Source organism: Montipora foliosa, chromosome 1, assembly GCF_036669935.1.
Source record: "Montipora foliosa isolate CH-2021 chromosome 1, ASM3666993v2, whole genome shotgun sequence".
In the NCBI taxonomy this organism is placed as follows: Eukaryota; Metazoa; Cnidaria; class Anthozoa; order Scleractinia; family Acroporidae; genus Montipora; species Montipora foliosa.
Genome location: NC_090869.1, coordinates 19124525 through 19140499, shown reverse-complemented (window position 1 = coordinate 19140499; position 15975 = coordinate 19124525). Strand labels below are relative to the sequence as shown.

Here is a 15975-nt window from a genome sequence, read left to right as displayed (position 1 = left end):
TGAGACCGCTAGAAAATAGCCAGTTAATCGGTGCTGATTCCCAAAAGGATTTGAAATAAAGCAACCACAAAGTTTAGAGCTGTTTTCTGCAGATTGTTTTCATCGCTACGCTACAGCACATCGCAACGGAATCACTTAGCGAAGAGAAGTGACACCAAACCAATGACACACCTTCCTTTGAGTTGAAGGATTGTCAATAACATTCACGCTACTTTGTTTTGACGTCGAAAAATGTGACCCTTACGCAATTCCTAACCCACCTTAAACCAAAGTATTATAATTATGACACTCTTAGTTTAGGGCAATAGGGAACCGACTTTGTGAGCTCTTAAACGCTTATTGAATTGAATGAAAAGTAACGTGTCAGAATCTCATCATTTAGTTGTATTGTACAGGTATTTATGGTTTTGTAGGTTAAATGTCACCAACATATTAAGTTGTTCAATTTAAATGACTGCCTAAAACGCGAACTTTTGTCCTCACAGATCTCGACCCTTGTCTTGATGTTAAATGCCCATCGTTTGGAGTCTGTAAGACTTACAGCGCTCATGTTGCACGCTGTGTTTGTTTCGAAGACTGCCCATCTTATCAGGATCCAGTGTGCACCTCTAATGGTACAACCTATGACAACAAATGTTGGCACGAGTTAAACTACTGTAAAGGACTGGATAACAGCACTATCTATCATCCGGGAAGTTGCGAAGGTATTGATATAGTACACCCTTATATGATCACATAAAGATCGCAACGAATTGAGATCACTTTGACTGAGACAACAATATAGCCGCTGTTTCTTTCCGAGGGGGCAACAACATTCACTGCCACCTTGACGTTTCTTGAAAACGCTCTACCGAAAAGGGAGTCTTTTTTATGCAAAAGAACCTTCCTTCGGTAAAGCTTGGCTGTACAAAATACAAGGAGAAATAACAACAACAATGCAACAACGCCCAATTTAACTACTTTACCTTCCAGCTGCCGAAATTCAACAAGGCACGCATTCTGTAGCATGAGGAAAAACATGTTTTTCAAATGACGGTTCGCTTTTGTAGCACACGTCCTCGTATAAATTTATTTTGCCCTCTTTAGGTCATTCTGATTCGTTCATTAGTTTACTTTAGACGCCTCGATGATTGCTACTGATTATCATTTTCTTTATCACTATTTCTGTTAACGTTATTATTACTATTGTTATTATTATCATTATTATTATTATTATTATTATTATTATTATTATTATTATTAGTAGTAGTAGTAGTAGTAGTAGTAGTAGTAGTAGTAGTATTTGTAACAGTAATAGTAGTAGTAGTAGTAGTAGTATTTGTAACAGTAATAGTAGTAGTAGTACTAGTACTAGTCCTCCATACCTTGCACTACATTCTGTTCAAATGAACCAAAAGAACCATCATCGTTCAGGGGGAAAGGAGCATCAGTGGAAATGCTATTTTCATCGAAAAATATAGTTTCGCAGATGTTTTGGCCAAAATCGTAGCGATTGAAAGGTCATGGGTTCGACCTCGACCTCATGAAGGAGCACAATCTGATTCCGTTTGTACCCGAGTTGTTGCTTATGAGTAAATATTATTTCCTTTGGCCACTGCTTTAAAACGAGTTTTCTTGCGAAACCATGTTTTAAGTTGTGAATTCAACCAGTTTTTATTAAAATGGTTTCACACCAAGCCAACGGAGCAAAGAACAACTCGTGGGTATGTTGCGCCTTTCCTGTCAATATTCAAACAGCTTTATTGTGTAATGCATCTATTACATTTCCGTGCCGTAATCTATATTTCCTGTCTATATGTTTTTTATTTTGCTTTGATATATTTTACATTTCTTCCCATTAATTTAAATATAAGTGTTAAGCACATTTATTTCTTTTTGTTCTCTTTATTTTATATTCGTTCTCTATGTGTATTTATATTTGTGCTGTACGCATTTTTAAAATGCTAATTAAGTATGCAACTCGTGATCGCATTACCGTGATTTACGTGGGTCATTTTTCGCCATTTTGGTTTCTGGGCACATGGAGGAAGAACTGTCAAGCGCATGTCGTGCGGCCGAGAATGCCTTGCAAATTCAGGGGCACCCAACGACCAATTTGTTGTAAAATGTATTATTATACCCCAGTTAATGAAAATAAATGTTATTAAGGCATTTTCAGGTGTTTTTCAGTGTCGCTGGGAAAACATAATCTGTTCCTTTTTCCCAGCAAGACACACAAGAAATTTCCCAGCCAGCTAGATAAAATTGGTTGGTTTCCCAGCCAGCTGATCAAATTTATTTCTCAGCCAGGAATTCCGCGCGCTTTCAAATCCCTCGATCCAAAACGACCGAACAAAAGCGACAAAACCGGGACAAAACAGGTTTTTTTTCCGCAAGCGCAATCACTCTGACCAGCCGTCGTATGTTTGTGACTACTCTGTGGGAGAGGAAGGGGTTCTTTTTTTTTTTTTTTTTTTATTTTTATTTTTTAGTCGTCCTCTCAGTCTTCAGAGTTTCTACAGCCAGCTTGGGTTGAAATGCTAGAAAAAGTCAGTAATTCCCAGGCAAAACCTCTATCAATAACAAAATTTCCCAGCCAGCTAATCGAAACACCTGTATTTTTGCCAGCCAGCAAGATTCCTCTGGGGAACAGATAATGTGAGGAACAGATTCGTTGGGTGCCCCTGCAAATTCAGCTGAACTCAACGTCGTCATGCTCCCTCTGTCAGGATATAAACAAGAATGTGACAGACCTACCTGCAAGTTCTCCCTTTTTCAGATAATAGAGAGCTTTAGATTCTAGGACGAGAACGACTACGAGTACGAGATTTTCGCATAGAACAACAGTGAGCACGCGCAAACCAGCGTCATTTTGGCGGGAAAAACGTGATACCGTCGTCATTTTAGTACGAGGTTTTGCAAAAATGTTGTCGTGTCAAAACAATTCTGGGTTGTACGTCCTGACAAATGGTACGATTTTTTCGCTAGTTTTGTCCTTTTGTTTAAGTGCCAACAGTCTTCCAGAAAAATTGACCTCAGATAATGTTCTCTCGATAAGATGCTCAGTTGCCTCGCTCTTCATGGCGGCCTTTGAATCGTGCCTCCTCAAATGTTGTTTTTGAAGAGTTTGTTCGGAGAAGCCTACCGACCACTTCTTCAATAAAACCCTTCTTGACACCGGGCTGGTGACAAGAGGTAAAATGCTTGAAGGTTTCAGTCGGCTGGTGACAGAAGTAATATATTTTGAGGTGAAGAATAGATTCTTTTTCAAATCATTCTCCTTTGTATACTGATGTCGGTCTAGGAAAGTGATCTCCTTCTGAAATTTAAGCAGTAAACGTTATAGTGAGGTGGAAGTTGTTAGCTTGTTCAATAAACAGGTTGATTTCCTGTTTATCTACGTCTCATAGTGAGAAAACGTTATCAATGAAAAGTTTCCAGGTTTTTGGTTTAACGTTACTCTGGCTTAGCATTTTTGTTTCAATTTCTGTGGGCGAAACAATGATGCCCAGCTCATGTACTACCCCCATGGACTAGCCAAATGGACTACCTCTAAAAAGTACTAACGGTATTTCGAATGAGTACTATTGACAGAACTGAAATGATTATACACTTACATTGCACGTTCCTTGTTTATTTCCTTTCGCAAGGCCACATGCGACTTAATCCAGGAATTGCACCCGTCTCTCTTCACTTACATGAACTAATCGACCATCACAACAATTATCGAAAACTAACCTTTTTAAAATGGTTGCTTAGACTTAAATAGTGTTGATCAGCGCCGTTTAAAATGGGTGTTAAAGGTTATAAGGACTACTTGTGACGCTGCGTGCATATAGACCAATAAGTACTCATCAGTTCGAAATAGTATTTTTTAGGGCAGTCCACCGGGGTAGTGAATAGACTGGGAGTCAGTGTTTTGTCGACCTTCCAGAAATTGAAACAAAAATGCTAAGCCAGAGCAAAGTTAAACCAAAAACATGAAAACGTTTCATTGATGGCGTTTTCTCACTATGGGACGTAGATAAACAGGAAATCAACCTGTTCATTGCACAAGCTAACAACTTCAACCTAACTATAAAGTTAACTGCTTAAATTTCAGAAAAGGAAAAAGAATGTATTCTCCATATCAAAATACATCAACAGCTGACTGAATCCTTCCAATACACTGATTGAAGCATTTTCCCTGTCACCCGCCCGGTGTCACTGAAGAAGGGTTTTATCAACGGAGAGGCTAGTAGGTTTCTCCGAACAAACTCTTCATAAAACCGGTAAAGCAAACTGTAAAATGAAGGTTTCATAATTATCTGAAACAACAAACCCACAAAAGGGAGACCGTGCAGGTCTGTCACATTCTTTCAAATTTTTGTTTATAGTCCGGCAGAGGGAGACTGACCTCATTGAATTCAGCCAAGGGACAACGTTCTCGAAAAACTAGGTGTAAATGACTTAAAACCTGCAAGGCATCCCCGGCCGCACGACATGCGCTTGACAGTTCTTTCTTCATGTGCCGAGAAACCAAAAAGGCCGAAAATGACCCACGTCAGGAGCGCATGAGTAGGAGATTGCCTCTCCCATACAAGCCCTATGAGTCAACCTTTGCTCGTTTCTTTCTATTTTTAGAAAGCCACGAGTTCTTCGGCTCTGCACGCACTGTTTAGAATGGCCAATCAGAATAAAGTTATTGTGGAACAAAGACAAAAATAGCAAAAACAATGCATGCAAGTTGTGCAAATTGATGTAAATTGTTGTAAATGTGAGTCTCCTGCTGAAGGATTACTTCTAAAGAAAGAAGAATGCGGGCAAAGGTTGACTCAAGGATATAATGCATTGGGAGGCTCCTAGTCACGGGCTCCTGCCCACGTGAATCACGGTAATGCGACCACGTGTTGCATACTTAATTAGAATTTTTAAAAAAACATACAGCAAAAATGTAAATACACATAGAGAACGAATATAAAATAAAGAGAACAAAAAATGATAAATGTGCTTAAAACTTATATTTAAATTAATGGGAAGAGATGTAAAATATATCAAAGGAAAATAAAAAATATAGAAAAGAAATAGAAATTAAAGCACAGAAATGTAATAGATGCATTACACGATAAAGTTGTTTAAATATTGACAGGAAAGGCGTGCCATAGCGTGGGATAATAATTTGCTTTGTTCCATTCTTTGATTAAGGATTCCCGATGGAGAGAGGCAGAACAGATCTTGTGCGCGTTCCAAAGTGGACCGACTCAACTTGTGAGACGGTCACTTTCCCGCCATATCGCTTCTATCCGGATAAACAGGTTCATGTTCAAGTTTCTGTCAACCACATGACACTCAATGACAGCGCAACAGTCCACGACGCCGTAACATCATGGACGGAAAACGTCAACACAAAGAATTTCACAGTTTGCGTAATGCAGGCTGGTAGAAATAAAGAGAGCCTTAATCCATTCGCAACTGTTGATTGGCTGGCTTACCAAGGAGCGCCACCCAAAGGAATGACGGGAACAATTAAGCTGCAAAAATGGTGGTCCGGGACAAAGTGCGCAGACGTGATTTTTCCGAGGGTAAGACTAGTTCTTTTTGAGGGAATCAAGTGGAACGATCTTTCTTTAAAGGGAACCTCCACTCTTACTTCAGAATAAGTTTAAACCGAAGAAAATTATGTTTACAAACAAATTCATTCGAAATTTGTTTTTAAAACAGTGTTAATATCAAGAAGTGTGAATTTTAAAATCGCTCGGGTGCAGCCATCTTGAATAATTGTGACGTGTTACGGTTGCCCTATTGTTCCGACACAAAGAGTTTTTGTCTAATAACAATAGGGCAACCCTAACACGTAACAATTATTCAAGATGGCAAAATGGCTCCCCCGAAATTTGAAAACAAAACAAGCGATTCTAAAACTTATTTATTTCGAATACAAACACTTTCTTTCAAAATACTTTAGACTGACTTGACTGTAACGGTTATTTCCCGTGATTTAAAGTTATTTTTTGTCCCACCAATACAATAAAGTACGCCAATAATTATGGGCTCCTGTTAATACACTATTTTACGCGTGAATTTTATCGCAGTCTTCTTCTTCATCCGTAGGGAAAGTTTAATAACACCCCCGTAGTCCAAGTGACAGCGGAGCATGGGAGAGTTGGTAACGAGTACGATTCTTCTCTCGTCTGGATAGAAGACGCAACCAAAGCCTCATTTAAAGTCTGTCTCCGTGAAATGCAAAACTTCGATGGAAAACATGAAGATATTTATGTGGTTTGTACCAATTTTTGTTTTATTTTATATCTATCTACTGATTCAGAAAGGACAAAAATCCAAGTGTAACTGTGATAGATTCCATCTGAACTAAGGCACTTTAACCAAGGACGATCGTGTAGCCTTCGTCACAAGCGCTTTGCAGATTTTTTTTTTTGTAAAAGAAGATTTCGCCAGAGGGAAGGCAAGAGATGATGACGGGAGAACAAAGCATTTTTTGCGCTTACCCATTCCAATCATGTTGTGTATTACTGCCAGCTGCTAACCAATCAACCACCCCCCGCCTTCTAATGAGTAGGTCTGTCTGTTATCAAGCAGAGCTATCAAGCCGACTGGGAGCTTGTGATATCGATTCACAAGTTGCAAACTCTTTATCATTCACATCGTCATTCTCACTGGTACATTACACCATGCCATTAATAGTTGCATAAGGGGGAGTTCTCCGGAGCAGAACGGGAATTTATTCACTTTTATCGCTTACAGTTCAGTCCACATTTATTCCAGGACAATTGAATTGGCATATATTTTACAAGTTGCAATATAATCGGTCAATTTTTACAATCGTATTCAATGGAGATGTTCGTGCCTTCAAAGACATCGTCGTTCAGTGTTTAAAACGTTCTACAAGCAAATCGTTGGAACATTGCATCATCATCCTTGCTCGGGAAGAGAAGGGCAGCTCCGGGGGGCGAGACTTGTTTTGCTTACAAATAAATGAAGACCCGCCTAAATTATCAGTCTTGTGGATAAAACAGCTAGGTGGTATCGGTTTCTACGGTTTTCGAATTAGTCGTGCTAATTATGTTGCAGAGCTGGTTGGCGATATCTAACCTACACAAGCCATATTTCGCTGAATATGGATCTGTTGGATTCCCAAACACGCATCCGCCTTTGGATGAAAAGAACAATGCTTATTGCAAGGTACGACTTGGGGGGTAAAATCAAGTGCAAACGTCCAAAATTGTTGTTTAGGTTCTTTTATCGCTGGACAATAAGCAGCAACTGAGAGTCAAGAGAGTACCGACATAATTCGATCCAATGAAATGCTACCCGGCATCCTATATTCTTTCGAAAAAAGGACGAGAGGCTGTCGTAAACACATTGCCATATAATTTCCGCGTGGATTCTCGAGGCTCAAATCCCCCTCCCCCCACTATCTGGATTTTTCTTCGACTTCGACCTCAACTCCAACGCACGTTGAGCCAATTGGTTGATTTCTGCCAGTTGAGTTTCATAATGATGTCATGTTCACTTTAACTGTTAGTTTCCAATCACGGACCCACAGGCTGCACAATGCAACAGCTCTCGTCTATAAAAATAGGTTCTTTGTAATGGCGACGCTATGCAAAGGCCTCCTCGGGTAGCGGATGACAAGTAACGATGCAGCGGTAGCGGTATTCCGCAGGAAATTTCGTACATTATTGAATGTGTCAACTGTCGACAATAATTCAATTATTTCTTATGCCCAATGAACTCATTTCAGCAAGCATTTAACAGTTTACTTTCTTAAACAGTTTGTGGAGTTTAAAAGAAGCTATGAAACCGTGCCTACAGTTTTGATATCAGCCAATCACAACACAACTATTAGTGGAAACCTAGCACCAGAACACAACGGAATAACTACGTGGATCGAGGTAACATCTCTTTAAAAGCTACACTGTGTAGGTTCCAGAGATTTGGTCACATTGATTTCTATCGCTAAGAATAGTGTATGGGAGTTTACCCTAAACAAGTTCGCATAAAAACGCAGGAAGCTCACGCTAATACCGAAAATCCATGTTCACACATATGCCGCGCAGACGTGATTCTTTAAAACAACGTCTGGTCATTAAAGGATTTACACGTCATACTAACAATAGTAATAACCGTGGATAAGTAAAGTGCGTTCGATCTCTGTTGAAAATGGCATTTTTTATTGTACTGACCGCCCTCAAATATATAGGGAAAGGGGGGTTCATTGTGAAGTGCTGTCAGGTGGTGTCTATGTTAAACGGTTGCTGCTACATGGTCTCGAGGCTATCGCATGAGGTCGAGACGAGTGGTCAGCCGGTACAAGATGTCGCCCAAACCTGAAATCACAGAGCATCCAGAAAGAAGCGACCAAATAATATACGTTCTTCTAACGTCGAATGCAATAACTACTGCGTAAAAGATGCTTATTTTACAACTAAGTCCCGCTCACCCTAAGACGGTTTAGATGAAGTCAATACAACAGACTTTCTTTCTTACCCGTCAAATAATCTTTCCTCTCCAAAGAACATCGGCTGAAAACGCGCCATGGACTCCTTTCCCTTTGTTTGGTCTGTCCTACACCCGTGAAATCTCGCATATATCACTTGCCGATTGAATGGGTTTACAGTTCTCGTGCGGGCACTTCAAATCACTGCGTTAAAATGCTACTATGATCAAATTTTTAGCCCATTCATTTTTACGTTTATCATATAGAATTCAAGGAAAGATTAAAAACACCGTTTACCGTTTGGAAATATGTGCATTTGTTCCGGAGATATTTAAGTTTGAAAAATGTGTAAAATATGCAAATGAGAGGACTGGTGACGTCATTCACTCAACCTAATATAAAATCAAGTATATAAATAGAGCTATCTTGGTCAATTTGCAGCAGAGACCATTAAAACTTAGTAGGCTGATAGTTCTACAGGCAACACACTTTCGCCTGTAAAGAAATTGGTGCCCATGGCAACTCACTCTTTTCCAGTCTCCTTCAACCTGATTCAATATTTTTGGTGATCATAGGCTAGAAAAACCTTTAACAAGGCCACAGACTCGGCCTAACATACAAGGCACCATTGGCCAATATAAAAATTGGCCAAAGGTGGCCAGCAAAGCCTTTAATATCAGGGAGGTCTGGAACCCAGTGTGTTGCCATGGTAACAAAACTGGTACTCTCATATTGTGGAGCACATCTTCTAGAATCTTACTGCAAAGAATCAAGCATTTCTGATACAAATTGGCTGGGATATCTTTTTCTATCATATTTGTTCATAATCAGGTTGAGTTTATGACTTCATCACTTGGCTAATTTGCATATTTAAAAAACTTTAATATCTCTAGAACGAAAAGAGATATTTGAAAATAGTAAACAGCATTCTTCCTCTCGTACAGACTACATGTTTGTGTCTTCAAATGGCTTAGATAGGAAAGATGCGAATTTCGTCATAGTAGCACTTTAAGTAATGATCCGTGTAAGGTGGATAGCAATTTCCTTTGTTATGCGGCAACGGGGCTTTCCCCACATAGGAATGTTATCATTTTTACACAGAGAATGCATAAACCTACAGTAAAGCCGTTAACGCAATAAAATTCATTTACAGCCCACTTTGAAAGGGGTTTTTTTTGTGTTAAAAGATTTTGACCAATCACAAGAGTTGAAAACAAAAGCCAAGAAACGTTTACACTTTTTCATGTTCCCCACATACGATTTCTGTGGAATTCAGTTAAACTGAGACCAGATGAAAGATGGAAGATGGTTGGAAAGGAAGGATGAATATAATACTGCTTTTATGAAGTTTTGTTAACTTTTGCTGTTTAAGCCAATCAGAAGTAAGTACAGACAATAGAAAAGTTATCACCTTTTTGCATACCAATTGAATTCCAAATTCGTTGCCGTTGTTGCTATCGTTCTTATCTGGACCGTTTCTTAAATACTAACTACAGACTGTAACATGTAACTTTCATGGTCTGGCTTGGTTGTTTTAGATTAAAAGGAATTTAGTGTGGTTGAAAGATTTTGCTGCGGTTCGTTTCACAACTGGAAATGATCAGTGTTTGAAGAAAGCTGATGGGTCACGAGCGGCCGAAGCTAACCATATAATTGACCAGTTATAATGAGTAAACTAACGGAGCTAAACCCGTGTTTTTCAGTAGTCCTTTCGCTCTTTGCCTAGCAAATAGTTTATCACTCATCTCAACGGCGCACAACACCTTGAAACATTAATAGTTGCAATAAAACAGTAGTTTCCTCCACTTATCAGCCCTCACAAAGCAAGTATGTGCAGCTGTCGCGAAGCGTCGGAAACTGACTCTGCCGAGATGTGCAATTAACGTTGCATTTACCTAACATTTAAGCCTTAAATATGTTCTACTCTTCTTATGAAACTGAAGATTCCAAGTTATGATGGGTTAAGTGTGCTCACACGACAGCTTCATTCTGACGAATGGACAACGTCTGAAATGTCAGCTTTTAATCACCTAACGGTGATCAAGTTTCTGAGTTGCAACTAAGTTAATACCACCAAATTTAGGTAGTTGTAATGAGAAAGCTTTTTCACTTACCTCACTCTGAGGAAGAGGGTGCAGAGAATTCGGAATTCAATTCATTCATCTCTGTCAGTGACAACTGTAACCTTTTATTTAACAGGATATGAATCCCTCAGGATTAGAGTTTGTGTCAAGGAATTTTGGGAGACCAGATACGACCCCGTTTCATTGAGTTATGTGGTCCTTACAGGTCAGTAAACTCAGTGGCAAACGGCGAAAAGATAAATGTGATTCTAAGTGAAATGTACGACCATGTAATACTGAGCGTGACTGGGAGCAAAAAAACATCTCGGATGGCAATAAACCAAGGGAGAAAAAATGTGATTTTAGTCCATTTTTTGGACTGTGAAGGCCTTTCAAACTGCTCCAAGAGCTCCAAAAACACTTTAATTCACCTGGAAACGACCTGTCCACAAAGGCGGAAGAGCCAGTGGATATGGAATGACCCTGAGAGAGCGTGGGTGAAAATGAAGAGAAATCTTGCCGCTTTTGAGTAACTATCTTTCTCAATCTGTTTAAGGGGGTGTGAACTGGAATACTGGGATTTTAGCTAAACAGTCTGCCATTTCTCAACTATTCTAACAGAAAAGGGGTCCATCTCGGTCCAAAATAAGCTTTTAGGAATAAAACCAGTGCGCAGCGCACGGTTCGACCAATTCTCAGCCAACACAATCAAAGTGTGCATCCACCACATGGATCTGTTGATATAGCTAATCGATCGCATGATCGCAGAAGTTGCAGAAATTGCCCGAGTCGCATATAATAGTCCAGCTGTTAAGGGCCAAAATTGTTGGTTTTTTGATAAAATTATGAAACTTGGAAGGATTGCTAATCTTTATGAGATTAACATTTTCTGATATGGAGCCAGCCGAAATTAACAGCCTGAACTCTGTAATGCGCATGTCGAAAAATTGCTAGTATGGCTTCTGCATAGAGACGATGCTCATGGAAATCATAGCTATTTTGGAGTTTCTTTAACGTAATTTGTTATTTTTCTCCCTTGTTAACAAAAGACTATCTTCGATATTACTCAAAAATTTCAAAGAGTGATACGTGACTGATCACGTGACCATTTTTTTTTTAATGAGAAACGACATTTGTTAACAGTAATGTTACACAGCATTCTAGCTAAACGTTCAAAGAAATGTTCCATTCTAACAGCAATAAAAGCAAGGTGACACACGCTAACACCAACCCGGTGTGGCCAACACATCACGCATGCGCACAACCATTTCACCGGTCAATTAGCAGCCATGGACAGCTGTTTTCGGCCTTTTGGGCCTCATCAGCATGGCGTAGCTAACATACCAGGCGGGTGTGTTTAGCACCCCTTTAAGTGCTCCATTCTAACGCATTTCTTGTCTTGTTATAGAGTTATATTTAAACACTGCAACAGATGACACATCGGAAAAAGTGCATATATATTGTTAAACATGAAATTGAGGCTGAGACAAAGTTACCATTTCTAGAGCTTTTATTTAGTCAATTTGCTGTTACTTGCTTTTCTTTTTGCCAGACTGGTTTGTACATCTTACGGTTCTACAACAAGTTACAGATTGGATACGCGACTTATTTTGAAAATCTTCAGTCACTGGTGGCAAAAACCTGTTTCACTGTAGCCGTTCGTTTGTACAAAACAGGCATTCCTAAGCAACGAGACTTGACAGATGATATCGGATTTAACTTGCAATAAGCTCATCTCGTTTGCAATTTCCTCCACTTGTGCACAACCGCGTGTCATTCGAGATTGGCTTTAAACACATTTGCATCGGCCTTTGCAGCCTTTCTTGCAGCCACAGTGAATCAGCTCGTAACAAGAGTCCTTTGCTTGTGGAAGATTCGTCCATATGGTCTCCACGAATGTCCTGCTCTCTCTCACAGCCCTGGTAGAAGGAGATGGAACAACGGGCTGCGTCAAAAGCGATTGACCCCATACGAATGCTTCCTGAAAAACTGCTTGTTTTGTGTGCTGCAGCAGTGGTGCTTTGGACGGTGGAATACTCTCAATGTTTCTCGATTTCTTTGAAAATAATTCCTTTCGGGCCTGGTTAACATCCAGCAAGCTGCTCGTTCGGTCATACAGGAGGAAAATGAACCTTTCGATAACGGTCAAACACTTTTCATCTATCTCTATTGGCATTGACATCAGTGTACACGGGACGTCTGTTAGGTTGGGATAGACATTCCACACTTCCTATGCTGTCTCCTTTCCCCGTCCACAAAAAAAGGAAAGTGTCACATCCCGTGAGGGCATGAAACCTCGGTAACGCTCTTGATTTCTTATGACCAATCGTCTTTGCTATTTCGTGAGCAGCAAGGTACTTCAAATTCTTGCCTGCCCCATGGGTAATCCAAATTTCTTTCTCAGCAAGGCTCTCTTGCAATCGAATAGAGAGAACGACAACATCCGTGCCATTACTGCGAATCATTATCGGAATCATGACTGGACATGCAGACATCCCATACGTGGACCATAATGCGGGTATCAGCTTCCTCGTGACTGCAAGGTTCTAGAAGCGAAACGTCAAACCTTGCTGCAGATGTCAGAACACACTCACCACACGTGCTATAGATTTCTTTGCCTTCCTCTAAGGTTATGATGATACTATCTGCTGCGCAAGAACCTCTACTGGCAGGAAGCTTCTCCAGTGTGGGGGATGTGAGTGGATGGAAGTACTTTCCGTCGTTGTCCTGAACGTCTTTTCCCTCTCGTTGTACTCTTGAGGGAGTCCTGTGTATACATCCCAAACGATGTCTACACGGTTTGCGGATTGCAGCTGTTTGTTATTGCATGGCTTAAAACACCGCATCGATATATTCTTGAAATGTGTGTGCTGTTCTGGAGCTGCTTTTCAAGATTTTCAGTGAGCTCCTTTGTGTGATTTTCCAAGGGATATTCCTTGTAAGTATTTTTCAAGGCTGTCAAGACAGCCCACATGACGTCAAATGAGAGAGCGGCAATTTCTTGTTCGTTGTTTCGTATTTATCTTCTCAATGAATTCCTTCAAAGTCTAAAAATCCAATGGAAACAAACCATGTTAATAGTTAAATACATGTATGTATAACTATCATTACCTTTCAAATTGAATTTCATGGAAAATATGTTGTCGGTTTCAGTTTGTTGAAAAACCCGTTTAAGTCTAGAAATGAAAACAAATTAAGTTTTTTCTACTGACAGATAACGACACAAATGCTGATCCTTGATTACGATCACCGTTGTCTTAAATGAGACTGCATGTTGGAAGGATCAAATTTGTCGTAGGTCGGTGGACTGAAGGTATCGTGTGCAGGGCTGTCAACCCCCAAACTCTTCAAATGTTGAGAATTGATAGGGATGGGATGATATAGATGACGTCGTAACAACGGTGACGTCATTTCTGATGACGTCATATTGTGTCTTTTACGTAAAAAGAAAGCGGCCAAAGTAGCAAAAGCTTTCTAGTTGGTCACATCACAGTAAAATTAATGGCAGCATAAACTTTAAATTACTGCGAGTAAATTAAAGTAGCCTAAACGGGGACGGGAACAAGCTATTCTAAGGGACTTGACAGAAATTAGCAGAGGGTGTAGATTTTCATTAAAAACGGCGAGGATAAATGACCCTTCTATGAAAGGGATGAAATGTCCTGACCCTCCCTGGAGACTCTTCTTCAAATTATTTGTCCCCTTCCCCAATAGATAACTAATGACTCCAAATTTGTTATACAGTGACAGAGAAGAAAATGTTTCAGTACTTTCAATAAAGGAAACATAACATGCAAGTGATATCTCGGTGAAGAAACGAAACAGGGACCAAAAAAGCTTTGGCTCCACCACTAGAAACCAAGATACATGCACTGCGTTCAAAACTTCAATAGCTTGTCTTGTTCATATGGCGGGAAATATTTTGTATCCGTGTTGTAACATCATAATGATATTATAGCATCCACTTTTGATCACAATGGTTAATTTCTGTAACCCCTCCCCTGTTAATTTCTGACAAGTCCCTAATTGTAAGAATCGAAAATAGATACAGTAAGGCAGTGGAACTAACATGGTAGCAATACGGTATCAGCAGAAATCGAGTTGATATTTTATGAGAAGAAGTATTTTACTCTTCTTAAAAGTAATAAAGATATAGATTTGAATTTTAAATGAACGGATCCTAAATCTCTGAATGCAAGAAATTGAAAGGCGACCGTTCCCAAATTAGGTAGTGGATGCTTGTTGTCTACCGCGAAATTGAGACGCTAGAAAATAGCCAGTTAATCGGGGCTGATTCCCAAAAGGATTTGAAATAAAGCACCAACAAAGTTTAGAGCTGTTTTCTGCAGATTGTTTTCATCGCTTACGCTACAGCACATCGCAACGGAATCACTTAGCGAAGAGGAAGTGACAACAAACCAATGACAACACCTTCCTTTGAGTTGAAGGATTGTCAATAACATTCACGCTACTTGTGTGACGTCGAAAAATGTGACCCTCACGCAATTCCTAACCCACCTAAACCAAAGTATTATATTATGACACTATTAGTTTTAGGGCAATAGGGAACCGACTTTGTGAGCTCTTAAACGCTTATTGAATTGAATGAAAAGTAACGTGTCAGAATCTCATCATTTAGTTGTATTGTACAGGTATTTATGGTTTGTAGGTAAAGTGTCGCCAACATATTAAGTTGTTCAATTTAAATGACTGCCTAAAACGCGAACTTTTGCCTCACAGATCTCGACACTTGTCTTGATGTTAAATGCCCATCGTTTGGAGTCTGGTAAGACTTACAGCGCTCATGTTGCACGCTGTGTTTTGTTCGAAGACTGCCCATCTTATCAGGATCCAGTGTGCACCTCTAATGGTACAACCTATGACAACAAATGTTGGCACGAGTTAAACTACTGTAAAGGACTGGTAAACAGCACTATCTATCATCCGGGAAGTTGCGAAGGTATTGATATAGTACACCCTTATATGATCACATAAAGATCGCAACGAATGAGATCACTTTGACTGAGACAACAATATAGCCGCTGTTTCTTTCCGAGGGGGCAACAACATTCACTGCCACCTTGACGTTTCTTGAAAACGCTCTACCGAAAAGGGAGTCTTTTTATGCAAAAGAACCTTCCTTCGGAAAGCTTGGCTGTACAAAATACAAGGAGAAATAACAACAACAATGCAACAACGCCCAATTTAACTACTTTACCTTCCAGCTGCCGAAAATTCAACAAGGCACGCATTCTGTAGCATGAGGAAAAACATGTTTTCAAATGACGGTTCGCTTTTGTAGCACACGTCCTCGTATAAATTTATTTTGCCCTCTTTAGGTCATTCTGATTCGTTCATTAGTTTACTTTAGACGCCTCGATGATTGCTACTGATTATCATTTTCTTTATCACTATTTCTGTTAACGTTATTATTACTATTGTTATTATATATTATTATTATTATTATTAGTATTATTATTATTAGTAGTGTTAGTA

General features: G+C 39.6%; 1 protein-coding gene across 1 annotated transcript in view; it reads left to right on the top strand.

Annotated features, from left to right (window-relative positions):
* Nucleotides 1-15975, top strand: part of LOC137992155 (uncharacterized) — a 47471-nt gene that overhangs the window by 12447 nt on the left and 19049 nt on the right. The window contains exons 8-12 of the mRNA XM_068837294.1: nucleotides 486-704; nucleotides 5164-5540; nucleotides 6070-6237; nucleotides 7048-7158; nucleotides 7752-7871. Coding sequence (XP_068693395.1) covers nucleotides 486-704; nucleotides 5164-5540; nucleotides 6070-6237; nucleotides 7048-7158; nucleotides 7752-7871 — 995 coding nt within the window. The remainder of the gene's footprint in view (nucleotides 1-485; nucleotides 705-5163; nucleotides 5541-6069; nucleotides 6238-7047; nucleotides 7159-7751; nucleotides 7872-15975) is intronic.